At 43.0% G+C, this 24,490-nt stretch overlaps 1 protein-coding gene across 1 annotated transcript; it reads right to left on the reverse strand.

Moving 5' to 3' along the window:
- Positions 1-1,254: 1,254 nt before the first annotated feature.
- LOC138752973 (tumor necrosis factor receptor superfamily member 1B-like) lies at positions 1,255-24,490 on the reverse strand. The gene is made up of 7 exons (XM_069915573.1): positions 24,434-24,490; positions 23,912-23,965; positions 22,741-22,834; positions 6,868-6,996; positions 5,277-5,426; positions 4,040-4,133; positions 1,255-1,597 (listed from the first exon to the last, which is right to left on the reverse strand). The coding sequence occupies exons 1-7, from the start codon at positions 24,488-24,490 to the stop codon at positions 1,255-1,257; spliced, it is 921 nt and encodes a 306-aa protein (XP_069771674.1).

Here is a 24,490-nt window from a genome sequence, read left to right on the forward strand (position 1 = left end):
TTCTCTTTCTCTACCTGACCATTCCCCAGGGGTTGTAACTCATGGTCCTGCTGGTGGCGATACCCCTGGCCAGCAGGAATTGGTGCAGCTTGTCGCTCATAAACAAGGACCCCCGGTCACTGTGGATGTTCGATGGATACCCGAACAGGTTGTGCAGGGCCCCTATGATTGCAATGGTGGTCATTTCAGGGCAGGGGACGGCAAAGGGGAACCGCAAATGCTTGTCAATAACCATGAGGAAGTATGCATTGTGGTTGGTGGAGGGGAAGGGACCCTTGAAGTCCATGCTCAGATGTTCAAAGGGGCATGTGGCTTTTACCAGGTGCGCCCTGTCCAGTTGGTAGAAGTGCCGCTTGCACTCTGCACAGACCCTGCAGTCACTGCTCATGTCTCTGACATCCCCAATAGAGTATGGCAGATTCCGAGATTTGATAAAGTGAAAAAATCTCATGACACCAGGGTGGCAGAGGTCATTGTGGAGGGCTTTGAGGCAATCCATCTGTGCGCTAGCACATGTCCCTCGTGACAGGGCATCTGAGGGCTCATTGAGTTTCCCCAGATGGTACAGGATGTCATAATTGTAGGTGGAGAGCTCAATCCTCCATCTCAAAATTTAATGGTTCTTTATCTTACCCCGCTGTTTATTGTTGAACATGAAAGCCACGGCCCATTAGTCCATGAGCAGGGTAAAATGTCTGCCGGCCAGCTAGTACCTTCACTGCCATACTGCCTCAACTACCACCTGAACCTTCTCTGTAGAGGAGTGTCAGACTTCAGGGCCTTGGAAGGTGCAGGAGAAAAAGGTAACGGGGCGGCCTACCTGATTAAGGGTGGCAGCCAGGGCGAACTCGGATGGCTCATTCTCCACCTGGAAAAGGGGAAGATTCATCTACCACATACATTGCGGCTTTTGTGATGTCCTCCTTTATGCGGCAGAAAGCTGCTCATGCTTCATTTGTAAGGGGGAAGGAGGTGGACCTGATAAGGGGGTGGGCTTTATCCACATCATTTGGAACCCACTGGGTGTAATAAGAAAAGAATCCTCGGCACCTTTTCAGGGCCTTGAGACTGGGGGGAAGGGGGAGGTCCAGCAGAGGCCACATGCAGTCGGGGTTGGGACCAATGACCCCATTCTCCACGACGTGCTGAAAACACATGTCCTTATTGTAGGTCAGGTTCAGGTGTTTGACGGAGGTAAGGAATTTCTGGAGGTTCACGTCATGGTCTTGCAGGTGGCGTGCAAGTCGTTTTGATCTACCATCCAGTCCATCTCCCATTGGAAGATGGAAACGCCTTTGGTGGCACCAAAGGGGGCCCTGAGGAAATGGTAGAGGCGGCTGTCTGCCTCGAAGGGGAGAAAGAGAGAAGCTGTATTGACTTACTGGTTCCTTTGTGTGACGGAAGTGCAGTGGATAATGTCAGGTGATCTACCCTTGGAGTGGTCAAGTGGATGAGAACTCTGATTGGTGAAGATGTGGATACCTTGAACTGGTTCCATTTGTTTGTGCTGAACTGTAGGATGCTGGTTACTAAGTGGATAGGTTTGTCGCACACTGCATCTTCAGTTGCTGTGCCATTTTTTATCAATTTGATGCATCTTAAAAAAGTCAAAGAGAAAAGTTCTGTTAGTAAATGGAATTATGTGGCAAACTTTACCCTCGAACAGCATATCATGGTTCTGAATTGGATATTGAATGTTGGATATCCAGAACCTGGAGAAATGTTGAGTCAAGGCTTGTAGGATTAGACTAAGCAGGCAACACACTGCAACTACTCATGGAGATGGCAGGGATGGTGCAAGGGGGTGGAGGATTAGAGACATTAATAATGCTCCACATATTGTATAAACCAACCAAGGGTCAGACTTCACCGAATATATGAACCTTCCCACTCTACTTTCTACGTGCCTTTTCCAAAATGATGCGCATAATCAGAATTCTTTTTCTATTTACATTATTTCATAATGATCAAAATGTTAGAATATTTGTAAATACTTCAGCCAAATAACCAGTTGATTTGTTTAAGTGACACTGCTAACTACCTGCTTCTCCCAGCCCCAACGAGATGTGCAAGGCAAGTTATTTTTTGGTAGATGCTGGGAGGGGAGATGATAGAAACAGATATTTAAGGGATAGGTGACCAGGCAGGGAACAGAGGAATTATGGACCTCGTGAAGGTATATGGGATGAGTTTAAATTTAATTTTTTTAAAACTTTATTTACAGCATGATAGAAGCCAATTCTGGATATTTGACCCATGCTGCCCAATCACACCCAATTAACATTTTGAAGAGTGGGAGGAAACTGAAGAACCTGGAGGAAACCCACACAGACACAGGGAGAACGTACAAACTCCCTACAGACAGCGCCAGATTTGTATCCGTGTCGTTAATCACTATTCTAACTGTGGTGCCTTTCTTTGGAAGTTTAGATTGACTGTGGCATGGTCCAATATGGTGGATCGAAGGATAAATGTACCGGCGTGTAACAGGGTGGCACGGGCTTGTGGGCCGAAAGAATCTGTTATGTCTAAATTTTAACTTTTAAAAGTTAAATTTAATATTAGAAGGGCCATTTCTGCACTGTACCATGATCTGCGTAATATTTGCTCTGGATGCACTGAAACACTGTGAGCTGTTGTCATTACACAGTTATTGAAAGGACAGAGAAGAACAATTAACATGCTGGACAGGGTGGAAGGCCAAGATTATATAAATTGCAAATGTTTTCACCAGGAAAGAGGATGAGGAGTAGCATGGCTATTATTCAATAGGGAATGGATAATACTAGTTATGATCTTGTCCAGAACAAAGGAGGGTTGGCATCAGAAACAAAATGATACCAAGTCAATGGTCATTATTGGAACTGTCTCTCTGGGGAGACCAGAGACACTGAAACAACAACAAATATTGAACATGCAGGTGTAAATTAGAACTAGTTTTGGACAGAGTGCAGTGTGCAGAATGGTGAGGAGGATAGGCAGGATGGGAGTAACTTAAGTTCATTATGTTTCCTTTGGCTGCTGAGACTGCAATGCTTATATCACTAACATTGCAAATTTTACACATTAATACATTAACATTGTGTCAACAATTTCTTCCTCCATCACCCACCGGACGACTTGCACCTCTGGGAAGGAGCAGCAGGTGATTTTGGACAAAAGGATCCCATCATTCTCCACTGCTGCTTTCAGCACTTTATTCCAAATCTGCTGTGCAGATCCACGATAGAGACTTGTTACAATGGTAAGTCTCAACGACTCAACCACAGTTGTGCCTGCCAGTCAGTGGAAAGAGCATTCAATGAACCCTTATTTCATAGTTGTAATAGTACAGACCTATCACCAATGTATATAGTTACAGTATCTAGACTGTAATGACTGTGCTTACAGCGATTGGCTGAGAGCTTAGCCACGCCTACTGTCTCGGCCTTAAAGGGTTGTGTCCCTAGCCAGGTCGGATCATTCCGGACTGGTCGGCCACCTGTGAAGAGCTCCTGTCTTTTGCTAATAAAAGCCTTGGTTTGGATCAACAAGTCTTTGGTTCTTTCGATGAGTTCTACAATAGTGTCCAGTAAGTCTGGTGTTCCTTATCCAAGCAACCACTCCTAAAAGTGTTGGAGTCAGGCAGTCTGATTTTCAACACTCTTGAAGACAACTCAGGTCCAAAGTGTCAACTGCCCTTTGCTTTCTATGGATGCTGTGTGATGTTCTGAGTTTCTCCAGCACTTCTGTGTACTGCACTAGACCTCAGCATCTGCCAATTTCTTGTTTACATTCCCAAAGAATATTAACCCTCTCTGCCAGAGGTTCAGGGGTGGTGATCAGGAACATAAGAAGAGAGAATTGAAACTAATCATAGCATCTATTGTAAACTGAAAGTAGCACATCAGCAAAGAGTCACCTTGAATTCCAATCCTGTTGTGTTCTTTGCTCCTTATTTCTGCAAGGTCCCCCTCTCCCCTTCTGTCACAGACCTCTAAACTGTGATCCAAATAGAAGTGAAGCAATTCACTGCAACTGACCAATAACCCACACTCACTTAGCATGCGGCTTGCACTTGGTAGAAACAGACTTCACATCAGAGAATGTGCCTGAAGGGCAGGGACTGCAAACATTGTCCACTGCAGAGGTTCCTGGTGATAAAGCACAAAGGAAATCAGGAGAAGGGCAATCATTGCCTGAACTTAAATTGCTGAGATAACAATAAACTCAGCAGAAAAATAATGTTACGTGGAAGTTTTATCTTTTAAATTTAAATTTAGGCATACTGCACGGAAACAGGCCACTTCGGCCCATGAGCCCAATTAACCTATAACCCCCGGTACGTTTCAAATGGTGGGAGTAAACCAGAGCCCCTCGAAGAAACCCACGCAGACACAGAGAGAACATACAAACTCCTTACAGATAGCATGCAATTCAAACCCCGGTCCTGATTGCTGGTGTTGTAATAGTATCCGTGTCGTTAATCACTATTCTAATTGTGGCACCTTTCTTTGGAAGTTTAGATTGACTGTGGCATGGTCCAATATGGTGGATCGAAGGATAAATGTACCGGCGTGTAACAGGGTAACCGTGCCGCCCAAAACTTTTGATAAAAAGAGCAGAATTTGTCTGGAGACAGGCATCGGTTCCCAGTGATTCAAGGATGAAGTTCTCTTCCCTCAGCTTGAACTGAAATAAATATTTCCCAAATATTATAAACCATAATCCAATAATTCCCTATAGTTCCTACAGAGTTATCTGACAGGACATCACTGTCGAGTACATGGACTGATTTGGGACTGGTATATTCCTATATCAACCCAAGCTACTGAGTAATTTCTAGCTCTATTCTCTACCAGTAAACAAGAAATTTACTACAATAAAATCCCAGTAATCTGGAATTCAAGCAACTGACAGCCTAAAGCAACTGGCAAAAAAAATGTGGAAAATAAATAGGTAAAAAATACAGGAGTATTAGTTCACCAATCACCAAACATTAGTTCACCAATCACACAGCATGCAAACTCAAGCAACCGAAAAATTCACTTATCCGGCATCTACCAATCCTCATAGGTTCCAGATACTGTACTTTGATTTAGCAAGTTTGATTCCTTGTGGATGGGACATCTGAAACTGTATTACGTCCTTATGTCATCCATCTATCAATTACTTCCCCATGCAGTCTAAACATCTTCTTTCTTCAGAGTTCAAATTTATCAAATTGCACTTTCCCCACAAAGTACAGGAACGCCCCCTCCCCACACTTGTTAAGACTTGGACCTAGATTTCCGCACCTGCTTCAGTCAGGAATTCTCCAGCATTGCAAAGGCTGTGTTCAACACACTGTACACAGTAGTTAAGAGTCTGAGTTTTACAGAACATTCCAGGCTTACACTGGCAGATCTGTCTTGTCGTTCGAGTACAGTTTTGAACTTGTCGCAGAGCTAAATGCAAGAAGACATCAAGAAAAAGGTAACAAATTAATCACATTCCTGGAATGTTGGACCTATCCTCTTGGTCTCCAATAAATCAGAACTTGTTTCAAATTCATCCTTCCCCTTATTCTTTCACACCCTCCACACTGTCAAATATGTTTCCAGGAGAAAATTCTGCACATTCATGTAAGTGGAATTCAAATTTGGAGAGGGCTTCAAATGGACATTGTTTTCACCCACAACCACAATAGACCCAGTTTTAAATAAACAGCAAGTATAGAGAAATCAAGACGATAGCATGGCTTATAGCTGCTGTAACAGTGGTGTTCTGCTACTCGACTCTTCCACAGGGTTCTACTGCCTGGCTATTCCATCTGAAAATCCATGCAGATATACTGCCTATAGAACGGGGCTGGCAAGGTTTTCCTGACATCAAACATTCAGGGAGACTGCGGCATCTGAAACTCTGGGATAACAGCAGGGCACCAGAGAGGAGGAACATCCCCTCCCCTGCTGAGGAAAAGGCTGGGAGAGGAAACGTCACAGTAGACCACAGCAGCAGACCAGCGTGCAGCTTGGCAGCTAAAGGCCTCACACCAGGCCATGGGCTGTTGTCGACAGGCTTCTGGGAACCAAGTATTAGGACCGAGATCTATGAGGGTGTTGATGGTGACCAGGGCTCCCAAAAGGCCTCGGGGATTGACAGCCTTGGGGGGAGGGGGGTTCTGAAACAAGGGCTTGGGAGGGTGAGTTGGAAGCTTGTGTTTACCACTGAGTTGGACAGGAGGCTCTGCAGCATCGGAGGAGGTACCGGACTCGTAGATACTTGATGTCTCAGAAAGGACTTTCTTTTGTTTTCTTTCCCATCTTTATAGGGCAAACAAAGTTTGTATACATGACTGTTAAGGAATCTTGAGAGACCCTGGCTGATCATTCCATCCCCATCTAAATTACTGGGGGAAGTTGAATCCCATGTTACATCCGAGTTGAATCTCCTGACGTTCTGGTCTGCATGATAAATTCCACACCAGATGAAAGAGGCTATGGGGAATAGGGATTAATAATCAAGTAGGAAGATTTTTGTAATGACATGGTTTATTGTATGTACTGGCCAGTACAGACACGGGCTGGCCCGCCCTCCTGATGACATCCTCTCCTAGACTCCTCCCCTGTGACCCAGACCATAAAGGTCGAGTCACCTCTTCCTTCCCTGCACTTCCCTAGCTTGGACCTGGGCCAGCAAGTCTTGTGTGTAATAAAGCCTATTGTTCCCCTCAGTCTTTGTCTCTGTGATTATTGGGGCAACTGGTAGCGCCCAACAATTTTAAAAATTGTTCATTTTTAATCTGAATTTCTCTGTAACATTATCTACCTGTCAGCTGTTATTTCCATTCTACTGAATCTGAATCTCTTGGTTTAAGTTGCCTTCTGATAAATTAAAGAGACTTACGATCTTGGCACGTTCCCACACAGCGTGTGCATTCATATGAATTACTCCATTCCTCTTTGTATGTGTTGAATGGACAGGTACGACAGACAGTGTCCTTTTTAGACGTGCAAGTTGATTTTCGATATTCACCTGAAATCAAGGCCACCAGAATATATGAATTCACAATGAATGTGTAAAAGAGTTCAAAACAACTTTAGTAATTTTACCCAGCTGGATTAGAATCTGCAAGTCTAAAGTAAAGCAAGAAAACACTGGGCATACTCAGTAGGTCAGGGTTGGTAAAAGGCCACAGACATGAAATGTTCTTTCTTTTTTTCTCAACACATAATATTTGCAGAGTGTTCTTATCATTAATTAACCAATTAGCCATTCCAGTCTTGTACTTCATATCTCTTTTCAATCTTGCTTCTACTCTGATAATTCAGACTTTGTCTTCTAGTTACCTCTCCCAGAAGGGCTATTTGTTAATTCCACAGGCTTCACCATGCTCTTTCAGACAGTACCACCACCATTGGTATCATTCTTCAAGTCTTCACCCTATCATAAAGCTTTTGTCGTATTCTCTCTTCCCTTATCCAAACATCCCACATCCTTACCATCTTTCTCAGAATTATAATTAAAATAACAATGTTGGAGAAATTCAGCAGGTTAAACAGTGTAAATAGCAAAGATAAAGATACATAACCAACATTTCTGGCTTGAGCTCTATATCAAGGGACTTTTGAAGGCCTCAAGCCCAAATCGTTGGTAATGTATCGGTATCATTGCAATTTAAAGTACTCTGTTTGACCTGCTGAGTTTCTCCAACATTGTGCTTTTATGTCAATCAGTGTCTGTAGATGTTCGTGCAGTATTCTTTCTCGGAATTAAACTGGTTTTTACTTTGCAATTTTTTTCTAATCCTGATGCAAGATCATCACCTTAAAATAGAAACTCTGTTTCTCACTTCATATCTTTGGACTTCCAGCATTTTCTGTTCTTGTTTGAAAATAACCAGACAAGTTGAGAAGACTGATTAAATAAAAATGCTGTTGTGGCATATCTTGGACATTATGTTTATATATGGATACTGTACATTAGGATGCCAAAGATGCAGACTTCCATAGCCTCTAAATGGAGAGCTTTAGTGACGTGGAGAGACTTGTCATTAGGGTAGACAAAGTTAAGAAGAAACATGATGTTCTTGAATCTTCTAAGGTAGTACAAATGTTTCAGTGGCAGAACGATCAGTAATGGAAGAAAGAGATGTGGCATGAATGGCAAAGTACCCAGAAAACAGAAGGGGAAACTATTATATAGCAACTTGTAACAATCTGGAATGCTCAGCCTGAAGAAACAGTGGATCAGGGCAATGTCATTTTTATTTATTTAGACATACAGCACTGTAACAGGCCATTTCAGCACACGAGTCCATGCCAAATAATTTCCCCCAATTAACCTACATCCTCGGTACATTTTTGAACTGTGGGAGGAAACCAGAGAATATACAAACCCCCGTCTGGTCTGATAGCTAGTGCTGTGAAGACGTTGTGCTAACCACTACACCAACCATATCTTATGAGGAAAAAGGACAAATACTTGCAGAAAAATTTGTAGTTTTGTGGGAAAAGAATGGAGTGGTTCTGATAGAGAGGCTCCTTTAAAGTGGATTAAATGGCTACCTTCAGTGTTGTATCATCCTATTAATCAGACCTCACTACTTGTATTCCAGGAAATCAACCAGCACTCTGCTGTTATGAATGAACGGTACTGAATTTATGGAGGATATTGTTTCTGTTTTAATAGGTATGGGTATTCAGATTGTGTTCTGGGAACCTCAAGATGCAAGATGAGGTCCAGTTACTGTTATTCGAGAAATGTAGTATCGTGTTCACTCCAGCATTGACTGCTGCTCCTCTTATCTACACTGTAATTACTTAGAGATTAATAATGAAAATAAGTTAGCGACGGAGTGAGTACTGTTATACTTAGAGATTAATAATGAAAATAATTTAGCAATGGAGTGAGTATGTGTAGGAGGCTGCACTGCACCATGATTGCAGATTAAAATCTGCCCAGTCTGAGAGAAAAAATAGATAGAATAGAACAACTAGGGTAAAGCCTATGAGAATTGGACAAAAATCACACTTGTGTCCATTTAGTAAAAAAATGATTTTTTTTTTTAACTCAAGTTTTAAGCTGAAAGCTGATGTCATGTGTGAAACCATTTTGAGCACTCAGAGACATCAGTTTATAAATGAGACAACAGAGGGTTGTGATATCCAGTGCATTTAAATGAGATACATAAATTATTATTTGGGGAAACTACAGCTTTATTCAATGCAGATCAGCAAATGAGGTAGAGCTCACAATGGAAATTACAGCAGACTGAATGAGATCAGAGGGGAGAAAACAAAACTTTTACACAATGATAAAGTAATCAAATAAGACAAGAATTAATAGCAAAATAACAAAATAATCTACCCAGCAAGGTGATGGCAGCAAAGAAATAACTCTAACTACTGTACAGATAGCTTTCCTCTGAGTTTAAACTAACTTTTCCTGCCTTAATATATCTGACATAACAGTTTAGAAATTGTGTGTGTGTGTGTGTGTGTGTGTGTGTGGGCGTGCGCACATTTTAGTCCCAGCATTAGCTATTGTCTCCCTGCTGAACTCAACGCTCACCCAAACCATTTCCTGCTGTTATTTGGCCAGCTGCAGTCTGGGTACATTAAATGAATTACATGAGTACTCAGGAGGAACAGAACTAAAGCATGAAAGGAGAACATTTAGCCAATCAAATCCACACCATCTCCATGAAAAAGCAATACCGTTTGTCTTGTTCTGCCCTCTCACCCTGCATATTATTTTCTTTCACAGACTAATTCAGCTCGCTTTTGAATGCTACAAATAAATCTGTTTCCACAACTATTTTTTAATTTTTATTTAATTTGTTACATGTATTAAAGATCATTCACAAATATAATACATGAATAATATACCAAAATCAATACATGCTTTTTCAAAAAATTTTTCCCCTTCCATCCCACCCACACCCTCCCACTCCAAAATTCCCATAAAGGACATGAAAAGAAAAAGAGAACAAAAAAAAAGATAAACAGAGAGTACACTGAATATAGTTAAAGATTGAAACTTATAATACATATACCAACTTAATAGATTGCATATATGGAGACCAAATTTTAAAGAATTTATCATATCTATTCCTTAAATTGTGATCTTTTCCAGACGAATACAATCACACATTTCTCCATACTATCTGTCCATTCCAAATCTGTGTCCAGCTTTCCATCCTAGCTATGGCTAACACTATTTTAAGAAATTCTTTCTGAAATAAATTAATTTTTAATTCTGGCCTAATCCCTGAAACGTTTCCTAGTTAAAACATAGGATCTTGTGGAAGCTTAACATTTATTACCTATTCAAGAAATGTTATTAAATTTGTCCAAAAAAGGTTCAATTTAGGACATAACCATGAAGGTACTGACTTCCTGATTATATCTGAAACATTTATCTGACAAATTTTTTGATATACTGTTAAGTAAGGACCGGAATAAGTAATGTAAATGTGAAAAATATTCATTTTAATACAATTAATTCAACTAATTAATGCAATAGGCAAATCCATCCATTTCTTCAAATTGCCTTCAATTTTCTTAAATAAAAAGCCATAATTAATTTTAAATAATTTTTTTAGATCTTTCTCAATTCTTATTCCCAAATACTTTATTCCATTTTTGGGCCATTTAAATTGCATATTTTGTTTACATGCTGTCTTGGGTAAACTTATACCTCTCATTTTGTTCATTTTAGATTGGTCACAGTGTTTGAGCTACCGAAAGAAAATAGACACACACACCGAGAGCAGTTCAGTTTATACAAATGTTTATTACTAATTCAAAAGCTGATTTCACACTACAATATGCAAGCCCTTCCCAACTATACTTATCAACGCTTGGACTGGTCCCAACTGCCGAAGCGAGGCAACGACTGCACACTTGTAGTAGGTTGTCAGGGCGCTGGTAGCAGCTTCTCCACCTCCCCCGACCGGGATGTTGCTCGGACTCTGGCTGTTCTTCCTTCTTGACAAGGGGTGTTCCCACCCCTCGGAGAGTCTAAACTTCAGCAGCAGGACCACAGGCTTATATACCCCAAAAACAATTAATCATGCGCCTACTCCTTCTAATATTTGTCAGTCAAAATCAAAACTGAACATTACATTCTACAATTTAGAAGATTAATTATTATGGAACCAGGATGTTATCTTCTTTCTTTGGCTTGGCTTCGTGGACGAAGATTTAAAGGACGTGGAGGGGGAGGACGTGGAGGGGGAGGACGTGGAGGGGGAGGACGTGGACCTGTCCTCGGGCCTGCGCAAAGGAGCTTTTAGGTGGAGTGCAGTGCGCGCAGTACTGGCCCCACCCTTTACACCCATGGTTCGTGTGCCGTGGCCAAGCAAGCTGGGACGTGGCAGCGAGGTCCTTGGGTCATAGGTTTTATATTGGAGTGACCTTCTCCTATGCAGGTTTCTTACCCGGGCTGGCGGGGTCTGCCTCCCCTCTTAGGTTGGTCCATACTGCCCGGACCGGGGCCGAGGCCGCCGCCGCTCTCCCTGTGCCCGGACCGGGGCCGCCACCCACAACTCTCCGCCCGGATCGGGGCCTCCGCCTGCCCCACCCGACCGAGGCCGGGGCCGCCGCCTCCCCCCCGCTCCTGCCCGGATTGGGGCCGCCGCCGCTGCTCCCCCTGTGCCCGGACTGAGGCAAGGGGGAGGCGGCGGCCCCGGAACCAGGATGGAACTGGAACCAGGATGGAACCAGGATGTTATGATTTCCTGGTTTATCTCGTAGATACAAAGACTTATTAAAACTTCTCGAGCAAGACAGGTTGTGACCAATTCGTCAATTTCAGAGTGTTGCATTTGACAACTGCTTTCCCTGGGCCTCACAGTGGAATTCCATTTCAAAGTGTATCTTCAGATAAGTCCCCATGGCTGAGTTTAATTACATCTGCTAGTTCTGAAAGTAAGGTGACCTGCGTGTGGACCCAGTGTCGTCAGTTCCACATAAGCAAAAAAGCATCTGGGTACATGGTTTTAATCCTCCATTACACATGCATAATCACCTGTAGTTAGAAGCATAATTTCACTTTTCCCCCAATTTATCTTGCAACTTGAAACTGCTCCATACTGTTCTAATCAGACATGTAATTTATATAGTGAAGTTACCAGGTCTGTTAAGTAAACAATCACGTCTTCTGCAAATAAACTTATTTTATGTTCCCTTTCACCTATTTTAAGGCCTTTAATGTCAAAACTTGTTCTAATTAATTCAGCGAATGGTTCTATTACTAATACAAACAGAGCTGGCAATAATGGACATCCCAGTCTTGTCAATCTCGTTAATTGAAAATAATCTGAAATTTGCCCATTCGTTACCACACTAGCTCTTGGTTCAATATATAACACTTTTGTCCAATTTATAAATGTTGATCCTAACCCAAATTTATCATGTATTTTAAACAAAAAGTCCCATTCTATTCTGTAAAACACTTTTTATGCATCTAAAGCTGCAGCAATTGTCTCTTTTTTGCACTAAATTAATTAAATTCATTTCTTGAACAATTTAGACTCCATATTAATACTTTGAACTTTTTCTTGCATCTCCTCTGTTTTCTCTGCATTTCTTTTTTAATAAACCCAATTTGATCCTTATTTATCATGGGCCCTTTCTATTTCAATGTCCCCTTGAAAATTATTTTGGCCCAAAAGTCTCTGGAATTCAATGTTGTAAAAACTGTTTAATATCTTCACCTTCATCCCCTTCTTTCAGACCTATAATCTTACCATTATTTCTTCAGCTGAAATTCTCTGATGAATCTACTTTTTCAGATAATTGGTTATTCCAAACTTTCTTGAACAATTTAGACTCCATATTAATACTTTGAACTTTTTCTTGCATCTCCTCTGTTTTCTCTGCATTTCTTTAACTATTTCACACTCTATGTTAACCTTTAACCCTGACCTCTTAATCTCATCTTATTAATTTTAACAGAGCCTTTAAATTTACTAATCTTTTTTAATTCTCTTTCCTACCGCTTCTTCTTCTTCTGAACTTTCCCTTTAATTTTTCTTGTACTTCTTCCTCCTCGGAGGTCATCTCCAGTGTCTTCGTGGCCCGCTTGGAAGGCCCTCTGAACATTTCTTCAAAGGCCTCCCAGTCATGTTGACTCTGCATGTGCGACTCCTCATGCATGTGCAGTCAAGACCTTCCCCATCTGGGTTCATCCCAGCGCCCCCAACCACAGGAAGGCCAACCTGGAGGCTCTCTTCATACGGAGAGACATCTTCACTTCAGGCCCCAGCTTCTTCATCAAGGTAGGCCCTTCTTTTTCTTCTTGTTTTTCTTGTGCACTCTCCATTGTTTCTTTATCCTTTTTTGGAGGCATCTTAACTTTTTTCTCTAGTCTATTAACAATTTTTAAATGAGTTTCAATGAAGCCCTTTTCTTTTTTTTCCTCCTTCTTTTTAAACTTTTTTTTAGGAGAGCCAGATTTTACGTCCTGGATCTACATTATCACGTGACATTCCCCTCCACAACTATTCTAGCAGTGCAATCTAGACCTCAACCATGCATTGTATAAAAAAAGCTTTCTTTGTACTACTTTTGGTTATTCAGCACCTGCTTCTTGACTCTTCCACCAATGGGAACAATGCTGCTTCCTGGATTTAAATACTGTCTCAGATTCCACTAGTCAAAGGAGAACAATCACAGCTTTTCCTGTTCATATTTGACGATATTCCTCCCGGGAACTATTTTGGTAAATCTTTTCTGTACTTTTCTAAGAGCCAATACAAGCCAGAAAAATAGAAAGTCTAACTGAATCAAGAGTAGACACACTTGCAGTTTTATTTGAAGGAAGAATTGTTTGAGTTTGGAGAATGCCATAAGGAGATGTAACTAATATTTGCATTGAAGAGGAACAGGCTTATGGTAGTCAGGTGAAGCCTTTGTGTGATGGGGCAGAAGACAAAACAAAAAATAAGTTCTGACTCTTGGAACTCTTTGAAAGTTTGACTGGTTGTGTGGTAGTTTATCCTCTCACGGTGCATATTCAATCTATGTGTCATACAGGATACGGGTCAAACAGGATACGAGTCAGAGAACAAATGTAGCTTGATCAGGAAATGGTGCTCTTTGACAAAAGGACTGTGGGGCACTGAGGGGAAATATGAGAGGAGTAAACTAATGTGGAACCAAGAATGTCGCAATTATTGTCCTTGAAAATATCAGATACTCCCCAAAGAAGAATGGCCTCACAAAAATCTAAAAACATCCAGTACAGGAGTTATCTGTTCATCGTGTGGGTTCAGGCTGTTCAGGTGGAGTTTTGTACTCTAACAGCTATCAGACTCTTGAATGTCCCCCACTTCACTACCCTCCCCGTATCACCTTAATCCTAACCGTAAATTACTCCAGGAACACCAATATATGTTGGCACTTTCTTACACTAAGTACAACTGTGAATTTTTAATTTACAGATCCTTTTCCATTTACTGTCACTTTTTCAGTCTCATAGCATTTGTGGCAATTTAAATTAAACTATTGTTGGTGCATCTTACCCATCTTCGTGGCTGCAGCAAGCAAGAAATTCAGTGCATTTGAACATATGTATCTGACCGTACTCATAAATCACTGCCTCTGCCCCATCCCTGCATTTGTTTATATTTTACTTTCCACAACTGATACAAATTTCTTTCAATTTATTTTATCTGCCTAAACACTTCATGTGCCAAAAGTTCTCATTATTAAATGCTGACCAAACACTCTCTCATAAGCTTCTCATTCTCTTGAAATCCTTTATGTTTGTTCCCTGTAAATCTGCTGCAGTGAAAGTATCAATGGTGTAGCTACCCGTGAGTGTTAACAGCATAAAAGGAGGTTCATCCTGTTTCTAGCCAATGCATGTAAAAGCTTTAGAGAGGGTTCAGAAGAGATTTGCAAATTAGTTCAGGGATGAATGACATTAAACACATGGATAGGCGGGAGAAGCTAGGGACATGTGAAATCTAATCTGTGCTATGTTGTCCAGCATTTATTTTCTATCTTGGAAGTTTGCTTTGAACTTTTCAACACACAGTTAAAATTCAACTGCATTGGAATCACTTATGGACAAATAGGAAAGAATGGCAAAATTCCTTTCCTAAGGAAACAACTTTGTGGATTCATGATCCTATTATTGACACTAGCTATAATTCCAATTGTACTGAATTATTTACATTTAAATTCCCCAAACTCATGTCTCTGACTCAATAACCCAGAGTTTGATATTAGCCCTGAATATTGTAGCTTGGTAGTCATGTTGACCAGGTAACCAAGCAGTGAGGTCATGGAACCTATACAAATTAAAAAATGTGCTTGCTGTCTTCAAACAAATAAGAGTAGATTAATCCTCAGGCTGAACAAGGTATTCCCTTGGACCTTGAGAGAGGCTGGTGCAAAAATTTAGGGCCCTCCGGCTGATATGCTTAACATGTCCTTAGCCACAGAGGATTGGAGGATAGCTCATCTTGTTCCATTATTTTTTTTTTTTTTTTTTAAAAGGCTCCAAAAGTAACCCAGGAAATGAGCCTGACTTCAGTAGTAGGTATGGTTTTGGAAGATGCTCTAAGAGATCAGATAATCAAGTATTTGAATAGTCAACATGGCTGTGTATGTGGTCTACATGGATTTTAGTAAGGCCTTTCATAAGCTTCCACATGGGAGGTTAGCCAGGAAGGTTCAGTCATTCAGTATTCATGGTGAGGGAGTAAAATGGATTTGACATTGGCTTTCTGGGAGAAGCCAGAGAGTGGTAGATATTGCCTTTCAGACTGGAGGCATGTGACGAGTGATGTGCCTCAGGGATCATTGTTGTTTATCGTCTATACCAACAATCTAGATGATAATATGGTAAATTGGATCAGTAAATTTTCAAATGACACAAAGATTGGAGGTGTCATGGATAGCAAAGAAGGTTTTCAAAGCTTGCAGAGAGATCTGGACAAATTGGAAAAATAGATTGCAAAATGGCAGATGGAATTGAATGCAGACAAGTGTGAGGATTGTAGAGCACATCGAAAGAACCAAAGACTTGTTGATCCAAACCCAGGGTTTTATTAACTAAAAGACTGGAGCATATCACATGTAGGTCGACCAGTCCAGAATGACCTGGTCTGGCTAGGAACAATCCTGTAAAACCTGCCAGTTGGTGTGGCTACGCTCTCAGCCAATCACAGTCATCTTACACTACAATTTGTACATATACATATTGGTGATAGAATCTGTACTATCACATTCATCCCTTCTTTGAGAACTAACCCCAGGGTGGATGGAGGGCTGAAAAAAAAAGAAAAAGAGAAATGGCCCAGGGGGCCTGACCATCCAGCATGACCATTGTGGTGCCGGGATTGGGGTCGCTGGAGTAGTGTCACTGGCAGGCTCATAGGGTGTGGCCACTGCTTCACTCAATTCCCCAACGGCGTTGTTGACAGTCTGGCCTGAGCTGGTGGGGTGGTGCTGGTCGCTCTGTTCAACCACATGACCTGGGGGAGGAATTGGGGGAGGTTGGGTTAAAGGCACTGCTGCATCTGATCCAACTTGGGCTATGTCCCTTACCGAGATTGTGTCCTCCCGCCCGTCCAGGTACTCAACATAGGCATAATGCGGGTTCGCATGGAGCAGAGTCACTCGGTCAACCAAGGGGTCGTTCTTTGAGTACCAGATGTGGTGTCATGGTTCCCGTGGCTCCGGGAACCATGAGCCACGCTGGTATGGTCGTTCCCGATTCGGATTTCCTCGGGAAAGAGAACATCCTTTCGTGGGGGGTGGCATTGGTCACGGTGGGAGGGAAGGGATGGAGTGTAGGGCACTAGTGAGCACATCCTGCCAGTGAGAGGTGGGGAGACCTTTGGACCAGTGGGCAAGCGTATCCGCTTTCCAGACGGTGGCATTCTCTCTTTCGACTTGCCCATTACCGCGTGGATTATAGCTGGTGACCCTGCTTGAAGCGATACCATGCTCCAGAAGGTACTGCCACAGCTCTGTGCTCATAAACGAGGACCCCCTGTCACTGTGGATGTAACTAGGGTACCTGAAGATGGCAAAGATGCTGTGCAGAGCCTCGATGACTGAGGAGGCAGTCAAGTCTGAGCAGGGCACAGTGAACGGGAAGCAGGAGTACTCTTTGATAGCCGTAAGGGCATAAGTATTAGGGTTGGTCAACGGTAGGGGGCCCCTTAAAGTCCACGCTGAGACGCTCAAATGGGCAGGTGGCTTTGATGACGTGGTGTTCTCCGGAAGGAAGAACTGGGGCTTGCACTCAGCGCACACCGGGCAGGCTCAGGTCATGGAGCAAATCTCCTCGATTGTGTAGGGCAGGTTGCGAGCCTTGACAAAGTGCGCGAACCTAGTGACCCCTGGATGACAGAGCTCCTTGTGGAGTCTCTGCAGCCTGTCCAGTTGTGTATTGGTGCAAGTTCCCCTGGAGAGCGCACATGGCGGGTCCTTGAGTTTATCAGGCCGATACAGTATGTCATAATTAAAGGTGGAGAGCTAAATTCTCCACCTGGCGATTTTGTCATTTTTGATCTTAACTCGCTGGGTATTGCTAAACATGAAGGAGACCGCACATTGGTCGGTCAGCAGTATAAAGTGCCTGCCAGTGAGGTAGTGTCTCCAACGACGTACTGCTTCGAATCTGGCCTGGGCTCCTTCTCGACAGAGGAGTGTCGGTTCTCAGGACCCTGGAGGGTTCTGGAGAAGAAGGCTACCGGCCGGCCGGCCTGGTTCAAAGTGCCTGCCCTCAACTTGGAACGGGATGGACTCATCTATGGCATGCAGTAGCGATGTCCGATTTGATGCGGTCGAAGGCCGCTCTGGCTTCGGTGACAGGGGGAAGGAGGTGGTCTTGATGAGTGGCCGTGCCTTGTCGGCATAGTGTGAAACTCATTGGGCATAGTAGGAGAAAATGCCCAGGCAGCATTTGAGTGCCTTCTGGGTGTGGGGGGGCAAGTTCATGAGGAGACGCATGCAGTCAGGGTCTGGCGTGACCTCTCCGTTCTCCACCACACAACCCAGAATTGCGAGCTGAGTGGTACGGAAGTCACACTTGTCGAAATTGTAGGTCAAGTGCAGCTGAGTTACAGTCTGAAAAAATTTCTCAAGATTGACATCATGATCTTCCGTGTCATGGCTGCAGATGGTGACATTATCCAGATACGGGAAAGTAGCAGTCAGTCCGTTCTGGTCCACCATCTGGTCCATTTCCCACTGGAAGACCGCAATGCCATTTGTGATCCCAAAGGGTACCATGAGGAATTGAAACAGTCATTCATTCACTTCAAAGGCCATGAAAAGTCGGTCTTCTCGGCAGATCGGGAGCTGATAATAGGCCGAACTTAAGTCAATGGTGGAAAATATACGGTATTGGGCGATCTGATTCACCACATCCGTGAAAAGGGGTACGTATCCAGAAGCGTGAAGCGGTTGATTGTCTGGCTGTAGTCAACCACCATCCACGGCTTCTCCCCGTTTTTAACAACCACCACCTGGGCCCTCCATGGACTCGAGCTAGGTTTGATAATGCCCTCGTCCAGCAGCTTTTGATAAATTTCCTGTGTTCATAACTATATTGCCGGCTTTTGGTGGCCACAGGCTTCCAGCCAGGGGTGAGATTTGCAAAAAGCACTGGCGGAGCAACTCAGAGGGTGCAGAGACTACAGATGAGGCCCCAGGGCACAGGTTCGGGTGGTTCGGGCTGCCACTGGCAGGAGGTTTACAGGGTGGAGTGGTTACAGACAGAGAGCAGAGCGTGAGGCCCCCCAAAGTGCAGGGAAATGGTTTGAAACTGGCACTGAAAATCCAGTCCCAGCAGTGCAGGTGTGCACAATTGAGGAAGGACTAATAGTTTGAAGTCTGTGAACGTGATGCTCTGGACTTTCAGGGTCGCCATGCAATACCCCTTTACCCCAGTCGAGTGCGATCTGGTTGCCAATGAAATCCTCTGGGCAGCGGGGAGAATAGCCAGTCCACAACGGTGGGCCAGGTCTGGGCGGATAAAACTGTCAGTTGACCCCCGAGTCAAATAAACAATTGTTATAGTGTCCATGCACTTTAATCAGTTCCATTGCTTTTGTGAGGGGTTGGGGGAAGTCCTGGTCGAGGATTACTGATGCAGAGACTTGTAATGGGGACAGTGGAGTCCTGCATGATGGCGTCACGTGAACAGTTGGGCCTGAAGAGACAGAGTCAAGGAGTTGGTGTTGCTTCCTGCAGCCTGCTGGGGGTGTCAGCCAGCAAACATCAAGTGTTGGGGTTTGCTGCTTGCTGTCGGCGGTCGGGCGGACATCGGCGGTGGTTTCCGTGTCAGTAGCGGCAGTATGTCCCCGGTCGGCAGAGTCGGTGGGTTCCGGGTCGGTAGCGTCAGTCGCAGCTGCGGGAACCTGGTCTGATGCCTTGGTGTTGGCAGGTCCCCAGTCGCAGCTGCGGAAACTTGGTCTGTTGCCTCGGTGGTGGCGGGTCCCCGGTTAGTAGTGGCAGCGGGTGTGGCATGTCCCTGGTCGGGGGCGGGCTCAGCGGTGATGGAGGCGGCGGGTCCTCAGTCAGCAGTGGCAGCGGCCGTTGAGTTTGGGGCTGGGGCCTGGTCAAACATTGCTTCGTGAGGGAGGGTGGACATCATTGCGGCGAGGGTGGGTTGTACCTTCCACGCTCAGCGTCTGCACCGTGATGTCAGGCGCTGCCCCTTGTTGCAAGTTTGTACCCTGTTCACCGGATGCTCGTAGAGCCCTTTCAGCACCTTCATGGCTGCGGCATAAGTGGTCGCGTCCTGGATGCTCTGGTAGACTCTCGGGGATACCATAGTCATCAATATTAGTAGTTGACGGCTGTCCTCTATCATGGCAGGGTCAGAGAGCTGTAGGTATGTTTCGAAGCAGCTCAGCCAGTGCTTAAAGTCATTTGAGGCGATAGCTGACTGTGAGTCGATGTCGAGGAGTTCCAGCCGTAGCATACGCTCCATCCCTTCAAAACCTTTTTAGTTAATAAAATTGTAGAGCGCGTCGAAAGAACCAAAGACTTGTTGATCCCAACCAAGGCTTTTATTAACTAAAAGACAGGAGCATATCACATGTAGGTCAACGAGTCCAGAATGACCTGGTCTGGCAGGAGCAATCTTTTAAGACCTGCCAGTAGGTGTGGCTACACTCTCAGCCAATCACAGTCATCCTACACTACAATCTGTAGATATACACATTGGTGATAGAATCTGTACTATCACATGAGGTGATGCATTTTGAAAGGACAAACAAAGGTAGGACATACATGGTAAACAGGAGGGCACTGAGGAGTGCAGTAGAATAGAAAGATCTGGGAATACAGATACATAATTCCCTGAAAGTGACATCACAGGTAGATAGGGTTGTAAAGATTCCTTTTGGCCAATTGGCCATCATAAATCAAAGTACTGAATAAAGGATTTTGGATTTCATAGTAATCCAAAGATCTGAAAACCGTAAAGTCCAAAAACCGAAAAAATGTTAAGTGTCGACATGGTGTCACAAGCTGAAACAAATTCACCACCTGACTTGCCCGTGTGGGGCTCTGATGCTCCGTTGGTGTCATTTTTGATAACAACAGCTCTGGTGTATAAAGATATCACTGAAAATGGCCAAAAGGCCTGCAGATACCACTATGGGTTTGTGGTGATAAAGCATCTGCTGATCATGAAGCAGCAGAGAAATTCATTGACAAGTTTGCTAAGATAATCGCTGATGAAAATCTGTTGCCAGAACAAATCGATAACGCTGATGAAACATCACTGTTTTATTATTATGCCCCAGAAAGAAGCTGACTACAGCTGATGAGACAGCCCCTACAGGAATTAAGGATGCCAAGGACAGAATAACTGTGCTAGGGTGTGTTAATGCAGCAGGCACGCACATGTGTAAACTTGCTGTGATAGGCAAAAGCTTGCATCCTCATTGTTTTAAAAGAGTGAATTTCTTATCAGTCCATTATTATGCAAACAAAAAAAGACATGGGTCACCAGGGATATATTTTCAGATTGGTTGAACAAACATTTTATGGCAGAAGGTCAGGCTCACTGCAGGGAAGTCTGCACAATGACAAGATCTTGTTATTCCTCGACAACTATTCTGCTCATCCTCCAGATAGTCTCAACAAACACAAGGTTCACATCATGTACCTTCCCCCAAATGTGACCAGGGTATCCTTTGATCACCAAAAAGTGAATAGAAAAACACTTTCTTGAACAACCTGCTGTCAGCAGTGAACAGAGGCTTGGGTGTGGTGGGTTTCCAAAAGGAGTTGAGCACAAGGATGCTACTAGCAATGTGCCTATAGATGACATGGTGAAAATGCATGACGGTCTTATTGAAAGACTAGAGCAGTGTGCATTCATAACAGAACAAGAAAACATGTCAGTTTATAAAATCAAAGAGAGACTGCTAGACAAAACCATTATTAATGAGGTAGCAGGAAGAAACATTCGAAAAAGCCATCGAGGAGAATTTCTTGTGTTTGGTGCTGCATTTATCTTCTTTTGTCAGCAGAGATCACTTTCCTTTTGGTAAGTACTATACATTATTTTGCATGAATTTTCCACTTGTGGCGTCATGTTGGGACTCAAAAAGTCTGCCATTGTTGTTTAACCGTTGATACTGGTTTCTGCTGATTCTACTGTGCTGTTCAGTTTCATTGTTCTGAGAACTGAAACAACCCAAAAAGCAGAAAATGTCTGGTCCCAAGCATTTCGTATACAAGGTACTGAAATCATTGGTGAGGCCAAATTTGGAGTATTGTGTGCAGTTTTGGTCACCTTACAACTGGAAAGGTATCAATAAAATTGAAAGAGCGTAGAGAAGATTTTCTAGGATGTTGCCTGGACTCCAGAACTGAACTACAGGGAAATATTGAACAGATTAGGACTTTATTCCTTGGAGTGTAGAAGAGGGGAAATTTGATAGAGGTATACAAAATTATGAGGGGTATAGATGAGTATATGCAAGTAGGCCTTTTCAAATGAGGTTATGCAAGATATGAACCAGAGGAAATGGTTTAGGGGAAAAGTTTAAGGGGAACTTCTTCACACAAAGATTATTGGGAGTATGGAACAAGGTCTCAGCTGAAGTAGTGAATGAGGACTCATTTTTAACATTTAAGAAAAATTTGGACCGGTATTTAGATGGGAGGAGTATGGAGAATTGGACTGGGTACTGGTCAGTGGGACTAAGCAGAATAAAAGTTCATCACACACTAGAATGGCAGATTTATGTGCTGTAATGTTCTATAGTTCTACAGTAAGCAACCAGTGTTCTTGACCACTAATTTAATTCAATCCCAGCAATGGCTACTGGGAAATTTAAATTAGGCAAATTCAAATAAACCTGGAATGATAAAACTAGTTTCATTGACTGTAATCATTCAATTAATGGGTTCTTCCACAAACATCTGGAAATCTATAATCTTCAATTAGGCTAACCTATTTATGACTGTAGAATCATTAATTTGATGGACTCTTAATAATTTCCTCATTTCAGGGACAAGCAGAGATGGACAATTTTATGTACATTGGAAATGATATCCATATCCTATGAATTAATTAAAAATATATAGCAACTTTGCTTCTAGACCAAGGTAGCACATGGGATGCTCTGTAAGTTGGTTGCTGAGATCATTCTAGTACTTCATTCATTGTTCTGGATGAATCATTTACCTGGACGAGGGTTGGTATGGATAAAAGAAATCCAGTGTCTGTGAAATGAAAGAATGACATGGTGTATGGAAGGTGACTAAACAGATAGAGGACACATACCTGGAGGACAGTTGGAGCAGCATCGATTGACTTTTGAGTTGTAGTATTCATTCTCCTGACAGGTTTTACCATTTTGGTCCAAAGGATTTGAGCACTGGTGAGAAAAAAAGAGAGGAGAGAGATAAGGGTGGTGGGTTGGGGGGGAGGGGGTGGGGGGGAGAGAGAGAGAGAGAGAGAGAGAGAGTGTGAGATAATTATTCAGGAATGTCCCACTAACAAGGATAGCATACTGTCATTCACGCCATTAATAAAATGAACTGCTAATTTAAATCTATTCAATTACCAAACTCTGTTTCTCCATAAATTCAAGTCTAAATTGAATATGGTGTTCATTTCTAGTGGGAGGTAGCACGATGCACTAGATACGGAATATTTAGATTCCTCAGAAAGAGAATTAGGACTGCCAGTTCTGAGGCAAGGAGGAAAGTAAGGCCAGGGCAAAGGAAGACCAGAGGGGATGGCAAGCAAGGGAGTGTAGGTAGGCCAAGAGGCAGAAGGCTGGAAAAGAAGGACAGAGGAAATGGGCAGTGGGGGATGAGGAAGGGGGGTGGGAAAAGAGGAAGGGGCAGAGGATAAGTAGGGCAGGAGGAAGGGGCAGAGCAAAGGGAGGCAGTACAGTCAATTTGTGCTGTCCCAAAATGGCCTTCTTGTTCATAATTCTTGTATTTGACAGAAATTAAATGTTATTTCCATCTCATTTGTTAATTTTGAAAATAGGTCCAGTGGAAAAAAGTCTCATTTGGAAACTTAACAAAATGAGCTTAAGAATAGAGAATTTGTAAAATTTATGACAGTTTCACCCCTGGCTGGTTCTTACCAGAGTATGCATCTCACATACAAATTGTATGCAAATATAGGCAGGAAGATTTTCCATCATATTAAAAGTCACACAGTTAATTAAAACTAAACAAAAGGAAAGTTGTCTAACTCTATGAGACTTGAGTTGAAATAGGTCGAAATTGAGCTCACACAGATTATAAATTGTGAAACCAAAAGTGTGACTTGACCTGCTGATAGAGGGCAGTGCAGAGTGTGGGATTTTGCATCCAAATCAGAGAAATCTTCCAGAAATAACCCAAGAGAGGTTAAAAGAAAAGAGGGATCCTATGATGCAAAGGGATGTTCTGTGATCTTCAAAAAGTAAGACCAGAACGTCAGTGAGAGTTAGCACCTTTGTGAAAACAACGGCTGCCTGCTTGTGATAATCAACATCCATAAAATCTGTCTGTTTAACAAACATCTTGCAGTTTCAGAATTGAAAACTCTCTGCCTGAACAGATAAGGGACACTCCCCAAATTTCAAACACTCATGCCCAAGGTCATCCTGTGAGAATATGACAGTAATTGGACAGAAAGACAAGACAGTCACAGCACACAAGTAAAGATAGCTTGGGAAAACAAGGTTGATGTGCAAGTGAAGACAACATCAGGAGGGAGAGTGATGTCAGAACTGATATGAAAATGGTAACATTTCAGAGAACTAAGGGAAATAGGCAACTTGGATTTGAAGTTAGTTTGGGCTCAGGATCTAATCTAACCTAATCAAGGCACATTGAAGAGGTTTTTGGAAGATGGGCAGTATGGTTACCGTATCAATTAGCGCAACACAGCCAGCAATCTGTGTTCAAATCCAATGCTATCTGTATGTTCTCCCGGTTTCTGTGTGGATTTCCTCCCATCCTGCAAAATGTACAGGGCATTTAGGCACCATGGGCTCATGGGCCAGAAGAGCCTGCTTCCTGTGCTGCAT

The sequence above is a fragment of the Narcine bancroftii genome, chromosome 2 (assembly GCF_036971445.1).
Source record: "Narcine bancroftii isolate sNarBan1 chromosome 2, sNarBan1.hap1, whole genome shotgun sequence".
Classification (NCBI taxonomy): domain Eukaryota; kingdom Metazoa; phylum Chordata; class Chondrichthyes; order Torpediniformes; family Narcinidae; genus Narcine; species Narcine bancroftii.

Coding starts and splice junctions, on each gene's coding strand:
- LOC138752973 (XM_069915573.1), bottom strand. CDS start 24,490: ATGCAGCACAGGAAGCAGGCTCTTCTGGCCCATGAGCCCATGGTGCCT. Junction 23,966..24,433: donor CCATGGTGCCTAAATGCCCT/GTACATTTTGCA, acceptor TTTGTTAAACAG/ACAGATTTTATGGATGTTGA. Junction 5,427..6,867: donor TGTGGGAACGTGCCAAGATC/GTAAGTCTCTTT, acceptor TCTTGCATTTAG/CTCTGCGACAAGTTCAAAAC.